Raw genomic sequence first — 14,339 nt, 5'->3', positions numbered from 1 at the left:
CATTTTGTCTAAAGAATTTTAAAAAAAGTCAGACAAGCTTCAGGGCAATAACTAGAAGAATAAAGTTTGCAATAAAAGTTTGAACAATATTTTGCTATGTGCTATTTGCTATGCTCATCTAACCTGTGCTGCAGGTCAACCAGTTCTATCTTATCAGATTCACTGAGGGTGTCTATTGGTTTGGAAGTAAGGCATGTGATCTTTTGTATCACTTGCGTCTCATCAGATCTTCTTTTTTTTGCTAAATCACTGCTATATTTTCTAAAGAATTTTCCAATTTCATATTTCAAAAGTTCCCAGTTACTACAAAATGTATTATTTGTGAGAGCTTTACTCCAATAAAGTTTAATGAATCTCTGAACTTCACAAATCACTTCTTTATGCTCAAGAATGGTACTATTTAACTTCCAGTAAGAGGTTTTAGTGATTAGGGAGGATGACAACGGGATCGATAAGCTAACCATTTTGTGGTCTGAGAGTGGTGTAGGATAAATATCCGTTTTAACTTTTTCTAAATCTTATAAGATAAGCCAAAAATCGATACGTGAGTGTCTGGTTTGAGTCTTATTACACCATGTATAAGCTATCTGAGACGAATGAGAATCCCTCCAAGAATCGACTAAGTTGAATCTTTGTGCAAACAGTCTTATGAATGAGTTAGAGTCTGAACTTCTAGAAGGCCATCTGTCCAAATAGCTGTTAAACACTGTATTAAAGTCTCCACCAAAAACAATAAAAGAATTGGGATATTTAGATAACCAGCGCAGTAGGCGCTCCTCCAACCTATCAAAATATAGTTTATTCTCCCTCTGACAGTTAAAACCATACACATTGACTAAAATATAGATAGAGTGTGCAGCCTCAACTATTAGAAAAATGTAATGACCATCTTTATCTATGTCAGAATTCAAGATTTGACCATTAAATCTTCCTTTAAGTATGCAGACACCAGCAGCATGCTCTGTACCATGGGACATCCACAGATCATCTCCCCATTGCGATCTCCAAAATGTTTTTTCTTGTTCTGTTGAGTGAGACTCTTGTATAAAACAGAAATCTGAATTGAACTGCTTGCAAAACAAAAAAATAGCCTTACGTTTAACATTGTTTCTTAAACCTCTTGCATTTAAAGAAATAACAGACAGAGACATAATGATAGTAACAAAAATTAAAAGTGACAAATAAGAAAAAGCTTAGACCAAGTAAATGAAGAACAGTTGAACCTGGTCACTTAAGAGAGTCCTATATAAGATGAGAACTGCAACCCCTGAGTTATGGAACGCCAGGACTGCCATAATGAATTAATTAAATACACCATTAAATAATTAATTAAATGTGGCAATAATTAATTAAAATTGGAATTAATTAATTAAATAAATAGTTATGACACATGTAATTAATTAATTATTGACACATTTAATTAATTATTTATGTATTTCACATTTTAATTAATTATTGACATATTTAATTAATTATTTATGTATTTCACATTTTAATTAATTATTGCCACATTTAATTAATTAATTATTGCCACATTTACTTAATTATTTAATGGTGTATTTAATTAATTCATTATGGCAGTGCTGGCGTTCCATACTGAGTAAGGAAATTGTGAACTTGAATAATACTCGGCAGCTCGTGTGCTGACGAAGACCAGAGGGCGGGCTCACATTACACCGGTTTTAGAATCGCTGCACTGGCTCCCCGTGTGTTTCAGGATCGATTTTAAAGTTCTTTTATTGGTTTTTAAATGTCTTAATGGTCTTGGGCCTTCTTATCTCTCAGATCTGCTTTTACCATATGAACCCTCGCGGACCCTGAGGTCCTCTGGCACTGGCCTTTTGATTGTCCCTAAAGTCAGGACACATACTCACGGAGAGGCAGCTTTTCAGTGGTATGGTCCTCGTCTGTGGAACAGCCTGCCGGAGGAGCTCAGGGCCGCAGAGAACGTACATGTTTTTAAGAACAGGCTCAAGACCCACCTTTTTAATTTAGCTTTCACCTAACGTTTATTTATTTTATGCTTATTTATTCTATCCTGTTATTTTATTATTAATTCAGGTTTTACCTAATATTTATTGATTTTATTCTTATCCATTTTTTAATCTTCTTACTCTATTTATATTTATATTGTAACCCGTTCTTATTTATTTTATCATTTTACCCTGTATATAGCCTATTGTGGCATATCTCCAGTGTTTCCTCGGAGGGGGCTCTCTGCACCGGGGCTGTTATTGACCGTGACTGCTGGGTCTCTGGGGTCCTCTCAGCCTGGTTGGGGGGCTCCTTTGCCTCCCTCCGGCTGTGTGCCCAGCCCGGAGGCTGCGGTCTGTGACCGGCTCCCGGTGCAGACGGCTCTCTGTTATAATGTTTCCTCACTTGGCTCATGCGAGCCCAGCCCAATTTTTACTCTTTAAGTGTGCGCGTGTGTGTATGTGTATGTGGGTGGGGGTGGGGGGATATATGTGTATTGAGAGTGTGGGGAGTGAGTTGGAGGGTGGGGTGGGCTGCTTTTAACTATGTAAAGCACTTTGTGCTACATTTTTTCTGTATGAAAAGTGCTTTATAAATAAAGATTGATTGATTGAATAATAGGAATACAATAGCCTAAAACAATAAAACCAATGTGGTAAAAATAAATAAATAAAATAAATAAACGCTTCACATATGAGCATTGAAAGGGAGCTTAATAGAAATTTTCTTGCTCCATTTAAATAACTAATTATTCAAAAAAGAATAAAAGTAAAAAATAAAAAGAAGCTTATCCAGCTTGCTCATAACATTTTCAGTAAAAATATTGCAGCCAAACTGAAGACCAATAAACTTATAACAAATAAACTGCATCAGTTTAACTCTGATCGTTTTATGAGTCCAACAACAAAAACAAACAAACAAAAAAAGAACGGCAGTGAAACCAAGTTAATCTTAAGATACTTCAGTTTTCACCTCAAAATACCTTGGATCAAATTATAGGGCTGGAAAAATCTCTTTTCCCTCCACGAACGCACGACCTCCTACGAAGAACGCCAGCTTGTTTTCGTTGCGCGCAGCTTCCACAGACGGCCAGAGTCTGTTTCTTCGGGCGCGGTCGTCAGGGGACAGATCCTCAGCCAGCTTTAGGTTGTTACCTTTCAGTAGGGTTGCCAACTCCCTGAAAAAAAAATAAGGGACACCTAGTGGCCAGGGCCGGGCGACCCAATTGTCTTCACCCTTCCCTGTGTGGTGAATTTTTTTAGCTCTTTTTTTTGAGTGTGAATTTTTTTTTTTTTAACCATTTGACTTGAAGTTGATTTAAGTAGATGCATATTCTTTGTGATATGAACACATGGGAAACAAATGATCATTTATCCATTTATTTTTAACGCAAAATGACAACATTAACACAATAAAATAGGTCTCTTTCCTAAACGAAAGACTGGTACGCTTCACTTTTTGTGCAAAATGACAAAATTAACACAAAGAACTCTGTCCTGCTTAACCTAAAATTATATAAATTAATAGAAAACAATAGAAAGAAAAACATTCTTGTAACAGTGCACATTTAGTGCAATTAGAAAAGTGCAAAAAAAGTCTGTGGAACACCTGTAAACACAACATTTCTGCCTCAAAGGTATGGAACGCCAGGACTGCCATAATGAATTAATTAAATACACCATTAAATAATTAATTAAATGAGGCAATAATTAATTAAAATTGGAATTAATTAATTAAATAAATAGTTATGACACATGGAATTAATTAATTATTGACACATTTAATTAATTATTTATGTATTTCACATTTTAATTAATTATTGACACATTTAATTAATTAATTATTGACACATTTAATTAATTATTTATGTATTTCACATTTTAATTAATTATTGACACATTTAATTAATTATTTATGTATTTCACATTTTAATTAATTATTGACACATTTAATTAATTAATTATTGACACATTTAATTAATTATTTAATGATATATTTATTTATTTAATTTTGGCAGTCCTGGCGCCTGGCTCTCATCATGAAATAATTTTATCTGTCAGCCTCACCCATCAAACTCAGGGGGCGGGGTTAACGCTGATCGAGTCAAAACCATTGCTTTGGCCTGGTGGCCATTGTTTCTAGCACACAACAACCTGCATGTGGAAGCTAACAGAACTGGGGCCCGTTCTTCGTACGTCGCTTACTACATCCAAGATCAAATGACACATCCAAGACCAAATCATCGCGCTAACCGTGAGCTCGCTAATCCGGTTCTCCGAACACACCTGCTGTTGACGATCAGTACAGCTGGATGAAGTAATGTGAGATCACTGGGTGTCGTAAAAGGGGCTACGCATCGATAGTAGAAACATTGATCGGCAACCCTCTGATTGGTCGGCGAAAATGTCGACGGAGCGCGCTCGGCTCGGTATTTTTCGGCAGCAGAGCAAGAACTCTTGAGTGAGGGATTTCAGGAGTTTCAGAGTTTAACCAGAACGCAAGGGAACACTGCAAAGGCTGCAAAAGCAAGGAGAGAGGGCTGGCAGAAAGTTGCTGACAAATTAAACTCGTAAGTAATTTAATAATAACAATAATAATGGAGTGGATTTATATAGCGCTTTTCAAGGCACCCAAAGCGCTTTACAATGCGCAGACTGACAGAACAGAGGCTGCCATATCGCGCCATCGGCCCCTCTGGCCAACACCAGTAGGCGGTAGGGTAGATTTATCATATCACACTATATTATCCAATATTATATTACATTATATTATATTATAATATGTTATATTATATCCCCTTTCACATTAGAGCCACAACAGGACCCACTAGAACATGGGAACAAGTAAAAGTGAAATATAAGAACATTCTACAGAATGGTAATATTTATCACTTATATTGCTTTTCGTCTCTTGGAAAGAGACCCTGGAATAATCTGTTTGTTTGTTCATAACAGCAACCAAGAAAAGGGGCAGAGCAAAAAAAGACAGGTGGTGGTCCTGCACACCCTCGTCAACAAGTTGGTTAAGTAAATAATACCCTCACGGGAATATCGATATCTCTCAATGAGCACACTGTCGCGCTGAGCTAAAGGATCCTGTCTGTCCCGCAATATACGCTGAATACTGAAAACTCTCCTTATCAATCTTGCACCTTCCGCAATGGGCTGCTCGCGTAAACGGACAGGACATGGCTGCGACAGAATTCCCAAATCCACCTTCGCTTTTATAGCCGTGGTCTCCCATCTTGATTACACGAAGTAATTTGCAATTACTACTCTGAAATATGAATTACATCTGTAATAATCACATACATGTAATAGAATGTTAATAGTACATTTCCCTTTTTTAGGAAATGACCTGTATGTATCTGTGTGACATCAATAAAAGGATCAAGTGCTGCATTATCTTTAGTTACATTGATGTTATTTATTTATGGTGAAACAGTGGTAAAATATCGCTGTTGCTTTCGTATACATGAAGCGGACATACCTGCGTGGCCGCGATCTAATCCTGTTTACATAAAGTAAACCTGCTCCCGAGCAGGTTTACGCTTACGGCTCTGTTGCTATGGCAGCAAGTCCCGGATGAGCTTCGGGGAACCGAACGATCCAAGATCACGCAAAATCGTCAACAATCAAATCCAGCTAACCTACTTAGCGAGGTACGAAGAACGGGCCCCTGAACTTTGAAAAACCCTGTTTGTGTGTCACCAAATACCGTTTTAATATTTTTTTAGCCGAGAATGTAGTGGTTTAATCTTCATGTGTCTGGTCGGTTTGTCAAGATACAGCCTCTTTGCAAAAGTGCTTCGATGATTTCGGAGATGTCTGCCCAGTCTCACGGCAAAGCGTGGGATAGACCCGCTCGCCTCGCAAGCAATCCCACCGACAAAGCGCAGGCCCCGGTACACAGCTGTAGTAACCCCCGCTGACTTCTTTCACTGAGGTTATATTTATCGGTGTTTTATTTCCTGATGTTCTTATGTGTCCTACGTGTTTCAGTCGCCAATTCTGAATTATAACTAACATTAAAAACATGTTTAAGGAGGCGAGAGAGCAAATCTGATCTGATCTGATCATCTGATCTTTGGGTTTTTGTTCAGTAATCAGCGTGACCTGTGTATAAACGCATAAAAGAGATAACGTTGGTGTTTCCGTCATGTAGTAACTGCTGGCTTTAACTGTACAAAGGTTGTTCGACACTATGAAACACATACAGACTTCATGATGTTCGGCTAATATTTTTATTGTGAATATTAATCATGCTGACCTCGCTCTGTACACCACGCAGCGAGGTCAGCATATCCACGATATCCTCAGCTCCATGAGTTAACACAAAGTTTCCCAGCTGACTATCTAACTTCCAACTATTCCAGAGACGTGAAAATATACAGCATAAAGAAAAGTGTAAGAGACTCGGCAGCAGATTAGAATAACAGTTATACATTTAATAAATCACCAAATGAATCCAAGAAACGAGCAAACCTGTTCCGACAATTTGAGTTTGTATTCCCTCAGCTGCAGACTCGCTGCTGTTTAAATGTTTGAAAAGGAAGATTAGATATAAAAAACGTCAAACATAGACTCAGTCTGCCTTCACATTTGATATGAGGCCAGCACGTATAGTGGCTGTGTCCTGTTTTAAGATCATACATGTAAAATTGTTGTCTGACCTCCGTCGATCCAGCCGCTCAGAGTCCGTGGTTACCATGGTTACTGCATAAGCAGCTATAATGTAAACAGCTGGCACTGAGGAAACCTCCCGGCAGCATATGGGTGTTTATGTTTTTCACTGCAAAAGAACTGTCTGAATGGTTAACTGAAGTTAACTTGGATAAATTATAGTTAAGGAGTATCACAGATAACGCCTACGTGAGCTGTGCGACTGTTCACCACTACACTGAAATCAGCAGGCTATTACTGAAATACACGTGCTATATCATAAACTATGATATAAATAGGGAGGTCCTATTAACATGTTTAGTTTTAAAGGACACCTTCCTGCCTTTAGTCTCATTCATGAGCAGTATTAGTTTTCTTCTAACATCCAGAAGTCTGCACCATGTGTTTCATGTTGTTTCATGTGTTTGTAACAAGCCTTTGATAGGTAAACATAACATGACCGAAAAAGCAAAAAAAAAAAAAAAAAAGAAAGAAAGAAAAAAAGAGAGAGAGAGAGTGTTGACATAATGTTACGGCTGTGGCCATGAGGACCCTGTGTGGGCTGTTTTCTTTCTGTGTTTCTGTACTGTGCTTAAGACTCTTTCCAGGTCCCTCCCCTAATGAAGAGTAGTGAGCGGCTGATTGGACCATGGAGCGGGTGACTACCTTCAAAAAGCCGCTCTGACAGATCTACAGGGAGAGGGAGAGAGAGTGGAGCGAGCGAGCGAGTAGCTTGACAGCCGACGCGGCCCTGACCCTGACTCTCCCAGCCTGTATTTTTATTGTGTATTTGTGTGAGCGTGAATTGTGAAAGCTGCTCCTAGTGCATTAGCTGAGAGCGTAGGCACTCTTGGGCTGAAGCGGAAGGGGTGAGCCGCCTTTTCTTTTGGAACCGTTTTCTCCTGTTTTCCGGGTAGGGAGCGAGGGATAGCTCTGTCATTTGTTTGTTCTGTTTCTTTCCTAGGGTTTAGTTAGTTTTTCTCTGGTGGGACTTAGTTGGTTTTGTTTATTATTTTGGCCTGGGCTCACCCTGGAGCTATGCTTCTTTTCCTTAAATAAAATCACCTTTTTACTCACAACTGGTTTGGATGTTTGGCTTGGGAACCAGGGCGGGGATTTGTCTCTCTCTCTCCTCCAACCTTATGTGCGTCCCTACACGCCTAGACTAGGGGGCGTAACAATAAGAAGAGAAAATACTCTCAATTATGGAGACAGGCAAATGGTTCATTTATGTTTGATGTGTGTTTATTCCTCCCTAAATATCGTCGGTGAAGTTTGCCATGCACGTCAGATTTTTCTGCGCATTTTTATACCTCTGCCAACAGAGAGAGAGAAAAAAAATCACATTCTAACAGACAGCTGGTGCTTAGAATACAGTTGAATAACTATTAAAAAACAGATGATTTTAGATGATAGTTCAGTCTAACACATGTGCCAGTGAACCATTAAACGTCTGTGAAACTATGCAGTTATGAAACGTAACTTTAACCTCAGCCAAACCGATTTGCTCAGTTGTAAATAAAACAGCGAAGTAAACGTGACCCGACAGACAGAACCTGAGTGAATGAAGTCCAGGTTTTAACCACTGAGAGTTAAAACTCAGCTGAGGTTTCAAAGCTGTGTGCCGGTGATTGGACATCAGCCGCTGATGAAGCTGTTCGCCTAGAAAGTGCTCTGTAAGGAAACGAGCTCCAGCAGCTCTGCGCTCGGGGAAAACACTATATTTACTTATCTTGCGCAGAAAAATGCGCTGACATTGCGTTATATCGAGCACCGGCTGCCCAGTTAAACTGTGACTATCACCAGGAAACGTAGGCGTGTTTCTTGAATTAGCAGCAGGTGTTAAACAGCTGACAGATGAGGAGGAGGATGCATGCAGGTAAACTGAGGGTCTGTTGAGCTGATCGCTGGTTTCGTGAGAAAAATGTCAGCTCGTTCTTTATGTTACAGAAGCACAGAGACACAAGACCAGGCGGAAAGAGACGATCGTTCGGTGAAAATGAGAATCTGCGAATGCAACATGTGGAACACGGAGAGTGGAATATGTAAACAAACCGGTTAACGTAACCCCCTCGGTGCACTCTGCATGCTAATTGTTAGCAGAGCTAGTGAAATCTCTGAAAACATCTGAGCACTTTTGCAAACATGTTCTATGTTGACAACCTGACCAGACATACGGCGCGACATTCGCGGCTAAAACACTGTTAAAAGTGTAGCTGGTGACAGAAAAACTACACCACCACCATTGCTGCCTGTGATTTGATCTGCATTCTGGGATACCTGGCTGCCCCAAGTCTACACAAGCAATCGATTATCTAGGATCGACCTGTTTTGACTTACTTTGCACGGCAACCAATCAAATGTTAGAGAAGCTGCATGGCAGCGTTAACCCCGCCCCCTGAGTTTGACGGGTGAGGCTGACAGATAAAATTATTTCATGATGAGAGCCAGGCGCCAGGACTGCCAAAATGAAATAAATAAATATATCATTAAAGAATTAATTAAATGTGTCAATAATTAATTAATTAAATGTGTCAATAATTAATTAAAATGTGAAATACATAAATAATTAATTAAATGTGTCAATAATTAATTAATTACATGTGTCAATAATTAATTAATTACATGTGTCATAACTATTTATTTAATTAATTAATTCCAATTTTAATTAATTATTGACACATTTAATTAATTATTTAATGGTGTATTTAATTAATTCATTATGGCAGTCCTGGCATTCCATACAAAGGCCTTGACTGTAGCTGAAAGTTGAAGTTAAAAAAAAACAACAAACTCATGAACTCAAGCTCAATGCTACATTATGTGGAAACAGACTACTTTTTCCATTTGTATTTTTTTGAGCTCTTGCTGCAGTTAGGAGTTGTTTGTCTTTCAGTACTGCAGAGTAAAACTCTGAGCAAGACATATCATAATTTAGACTGACAATGAGCTCACTTCTAATTAATTCAGTAGAACATTTGTTCCGCACATCAGTCCACTTATTCTTCATAAGAGAGAAAATCCTCTCCTCAAACCCAGTGGAAGATGGGATGCTGAGTACAAAGGATACAACAGCCTGCATATTGGGGAGGTCAGCTGCCTGAAGAATTTCCATCCACTTCTCTGCTGTTCCCTTGGACTGCCACTTTTCCTTCTCCTGATGTTCTTTGGTGAGGTGCTTCAGAAGACTGGTTGCAGTGACACACTCTTCATAACGCTCATCCATAGAGATGTTTAACCTGCCAATAGAGATGAGAAGTTGACCTAAATCCTAAGTGGTACATAGAACATTTACAGTGGTAAATAAATGGAAAAAATGTATTGTATATGTTTATAACGTTGTATAGCATTTAAACAATACAATAAGTATAGTTTATTTATTATGTATTTATCCATCCTTATATTAAGTATATGAACTCCTTCAATTTGTAAAATAGTGTATAAAAGATTGCATGCGTGTGTATATACACTCCAAACAAAGTTAATGATTATGGTTTTATTTATATATGTTATCTATCAATTGTATTTGTTTATTTTTAACCATCAATACTATTAAAACATGGTTTATCATTTCACTGCTAAATGTTTTATTCTTACCTGCCAGCCAGGTGAAGCCGTTCAATGATCTTCTCCATGTCATCAAAGGAAATCTTCCCAGATGCTAGAGAGAGGGGCTGCAGGTGGAAAAGCCAGTTTTCTTCTGAAAAGTCAAACCACTTCCAGACATAACTGATGGCAGTGTCTAGGAAGGCTGTAAACTCCTGCCTGGCACCATCAGCATCAGATGGCGAGAGATGCTGGAGCTTTTGTCTTGTTAGGTACCCGTAGAACCCATCATCTCTTCTCTGAATAAGTCTTGTCAGGAAACACTCCATGATGGAATAGAGGTCAACAGACGTGGTTACATTCTTCTCCAGTTTTTTCACCACTTCTTTAAACAGACACATGACATTATTACAGAAGAGGAGGTAGACTTCCACAATGTCTGCCTCTCCCTCAACTCCAGCAGCATCTTCTGTCAACTTCAGCAATTCCTTCAGGCGCCTTGGACATTCCTCACCAATGCTGATGAGATATGACTTCAGCGGGTCCCAGTTCTGCAGCAGGCGGGTGATTGCAGGGTTGAGTGACAGCCATCTCGTCACAACATGGCGCAGGATATCATGGAATTCAACGTCACAAAATTCACAGAACTCTTTCAGGGACTCTCTCCTTTTGGCAGAGGTGGAAAAGAAGCTGTATATCTTCAGGACAATATTTTCCACATCTACTGAGAGCTTGTCCAGGGCTTTTTTCACAGTGTTATGAACAATATGTGCATGACAGTTGCCACGAAGGATCTCACTGTTGGTCTCTTTCAATTTTGTGAAGACTGAGTTGTGGATGCCATAATTTACATTTGCATTGTCAGCACTGAATGCAGAAACCTGATCTAAGGATAGCCCCACGTTTTCAAGAGAGCTTTGTATTATTTTTACTATTCCCTCTGCAGACTCATCTGGATTTTCAACAAAATCCAACATCTTGTTGACAACTCCAGCCTCTGGTGTAAAAAACTGCAAGGCCAAGGGAAACATCTTCCGATTTCCCTTGTTTGAAGCATCAGTGTGAAGAGAGAATGGGAGTGGAGTTGCACCACTTTTCAATTTTTTGATCACCTCTTCTATTGCCTTTGGAGACAGGACATCTGTGACAACTGCTTCAGCTTTCGTCCTCCCACAGGACATCTTTTTGGCAATACTGGAGTCATTCAGCATTCGTACAGTCAGTTTGAGTGCACAGTCACCCGAGTTATAACTTAAACCGTGCTTTACAGTGTGGTAGACATGGGTCACCTCTGCAGCAGTCACCTATAAAATAGAAATATATATATATATATATATATTACAGTATATCTGTATAGTTTGTGTAGTTTATCAACTGACTTTAAAGTATAAATTACGCATGCAACTTGTAAGAAATGGGTATGGTCATATATATGTATGTTTTCAATATAATGTGTATTCTTTATATATATTCAATTCAGTAATACTTTATTAATCCCAGAGGGAAATTAGGTGTTGTTGCAGCTCAGACTAATCAAGTCTTCAAAGAGTTGTTGAAGACCACAATCACTGTGGGAAGGAAGGATCTCTGCCTTGCCTTGAAACGGAAGTCTCTTCTGTGTCAATTTATTCGGGCTTTGTGGCTTCAGTTGAGGTATTATTTCAGCTTTTCTAATGCTAATCAGCTGCTCCAGTTTGTAAACCCACTTGTTCCCATGATTACGCATCATAACTCATCATCATTATTCATCTATGTATTACTTTTATGTATTAGTCATCTATTCGTTGTAATCATCTATCCTTGTTTATTACACAAAACAAATTATATTATCAAACTTCTGGCCACACAGTGCTGATATTCATTGCACATGCCCATATTAACCTTAACCAGAGGGTTTAAAAAAACAACAATGTTTACATACCATATCTGCTTCTGCCGTGGCCTGGTGGACAACAAATTGGTCAAGGGTTCCTCTTTCTTTCACGCCCCTCATATTCATCATGTGCTCACAAGTAGAAGCATGCTGCTTAACGTCAGTCAGTCCACCATGGCAAATGGAAAAAGTGCGCCGGCACAATGTGCAGTGCGCTTTATACGTGTTATCGCGCACTTTTCCCAGCCAGTTGTTTTCATTTTCCCATTCCTCCCTGTATTTTTGCAACCTTTTTTTTTTCCTTTCTAGGAGGGGAACAAGCACTGTTGTTCAAAGGTGTACTGTCGTCCCAGAGTCGCGCCGCAGTGTCAGTGTTTGTCTCTCTGTTGGCCATGCTGATCATCTGTTGTCTTCCGGTATCTTCTCCGCACACCTTTCCTCGACCAATTAGATAAGCGGTAATCTGAATCGTTATACTCGTGCTAAGTGTGCTGTCAGCTCATTGGTATCAGAGCAGGAGAGGGGCTGGGAATTATGTTTTCAAACAAAGCGTTAAATCCATTAACATTTATAGACTTTTTGTGATTCTCACTGTATTACGGGACAAAGTGCGTCCCTTATTAGCTCAATACGGGACGATTCCGTATTTTAAGGGACGGTTGGCAACCCTACCTTTCAGGTAGGTGGACTTCTTAGCAGCGCGCCAGACAGCATCGCGGTAGATCCTGGATGTAAACTGAATGATGATTCCCCTGGGTTGGTTGTTGTTGGACCTCTTGGGACCGATGCGGTGGACGGTGTCAACGACGTCGGGGAATTTATCTTGCATCTCCGGTATGACTGATCTACAGACTTTGATTACCTCCTGCCGCACGTCCTGCTTGTCCCTCTCGGTCAGACCGTAGAGCTTCAGATTCCAACGCCGTGAATAGCTCTCCAGGTGAGAGATGCGCTTTTCCTGTGCTTCAGCGATTGCTTTATATTTTTCGAGCTGTGCCTCAACACTGACAACTCTGCTCTTCATATCATTTAACTCAGCACAGACAGCATCAAATGACTCCTTAACAGCTGTGATATGTTCAGTGTTCTCTTGGACAGCTTTTTTCATCTCGGAGATGGCTATGGAGTTGTCACTCACCATTTTTTCAAGTGTCTGACCTCGAGTTAATCAACATGGTAAGTGATGAGAGCTGGGAGAGAACCGTAGATGTCTCCGTATCCGCAACTTTTCTTAGCTTACCCGCGGGAGAGGCACGTGGAGTGATAGGGAGAGGGGGAAACTCTTCTTCCATCCGTGAATACTGAAGCGGTTCGGAAACTGCCTCCAAATAGTCGTGCATGGAGTCGATGAGAGTATTTTTAGTGTCGGCGGGCATCTCAGTAGCGAGAGAAGACTGAGCAGCTTGGCTAACATTAGCAAGCTTGCTAACGGAGCCGCTGTTAGCATGCAACTTCTTAGATTCGGTCTTTCTCTTCTCGGGTTTGCTCATTTTGGTTCACAAATAGATACCAAAATGAGAAGTAAAAGATGACTATTGCGTAGGCGTAAATAAAGTCTCTGTTCACTGTGTGTAATATATATTTTTAAAAAGGCCAGGTTCGCAGAGCTCAGCGATATGTGACTGCTCAGAGCGCCATCTTGGGCTTCCCCCCCCTCGAAGAGTCACGATTACGTTGACTATCAAAAGTCAATGCGTTGTTTGAAGCTTTGTAAGATCCCAAAAGACGCAGGAATAAGTAGTAGGATTTAAGAGTGTAATAACGGACTGAAACAGAAGATGGCAGCACTGCATGTACAAGGATGCCAGCTGCCGTTAAACCCCGAAGAAGAAGAAGCAGCTCTGTCCCAGAATTCATAGCGCAGCCCAGCTCAGTTTCCAACAATGGCGGCAGCTAGTTAGTTTTAATATTACTCTTATTATTCTTTATGGGTCACAAAATAAACGTTTCACATATTTTTAGGCGAGACTGTAGCTGTGTAAACCTCAAATATCTGCTCAGTTTATCAAGACCACATATTTTCAAAAGCGCTCCGACGTTTTCGGAGACGTCTGTTACCCACTAGCTTGATAGCGAGCCGGGGGCTAGGCTCACTAGAGCCGTGAGAACACCGGACTCCCGCAAATCGTTTTCAAACCCACCGCAGTCTTTCGCTACTCAGGTTAAACATATATAGGTCACTTAGATAACTTAAAAATGTTATCGTTTGGCTTTTTTTTTAGTATTTTATTTGTTCCTGAGTAAATCGGTTTGGCTGAGATTAAAGTTATAGTTTCTGTAAGCAA

At 39.8% G+C, this 14,339-nt stretch overlaps 1 protein-coding gene across 3 annotated transcripts; it reads right to left on the bottom strand.

Moving 5' to 3' along the window:
• Nucleotides 1-1,600: 1,600 nt before the first annotated feature.
• Nucleotides 1,601-13,692, bottom strand: LOC146558888 (uncharacterized). 3 transcript variants are annotated; one of them, XM_085247798.1, is made up of 3 exons: nt 12,103-13,692; nt 10,233-11,485; nt 9,341-9,874 (listed from the first exon to the last, which is right to left on the bottom strand). In XM_085247798.1, exons 1-3 carry the CDS (start codon nt 12,181-12,183, stop codon nt 9,430-9,432), a joined length of 1,779 nt encoding a protein of 592 aa, XP_085103924.1. In that variant the 5' UTR covers nt 12,184-13,692; the 3' UTR covers nt 9,341-9,429. The 3 variants fall into 3 exon arrangements, with proteins under 3 accessions (XP_085103926.1, XP_085103924.1, XP_085103925.1); XM_085247799.1 differs by having other exon boundaries at nt 12,727-13,692; XM_085247800.1 differs by lacking the exons at nt 9,341-9,874; nt 10,233-11,485 and adding an exon at nt 1,601-3,128 and having other exon boundaries at nt 12,727-13,692.
• Nucleotides 13,693-14,339: the final 647 nt, after the last annotated feature.

The sequence above is a fragment of the Mchenga conophoros genome, linkage group LG15 (assembly GCF_057382185.1).
Source record: "Mchenga conophoros isolate Kocher_MC1m ecotype Shallow Benthic linkage group LG15, M_conophoros_male_GT1.1, whole genome shotgun sequence".
In the NCBI taxonomy this organism is placed as follows: Eukaryota; Metazoa; Chordata; class Actinopteri; order Cichliformes; family Cichlidae; genus Mchenga; species Mchenga conophoros.
Note: the sequence above shows the minus strand (reverse complement) of the source record. Positions and strands in the feature narration are given on the sequence as shown.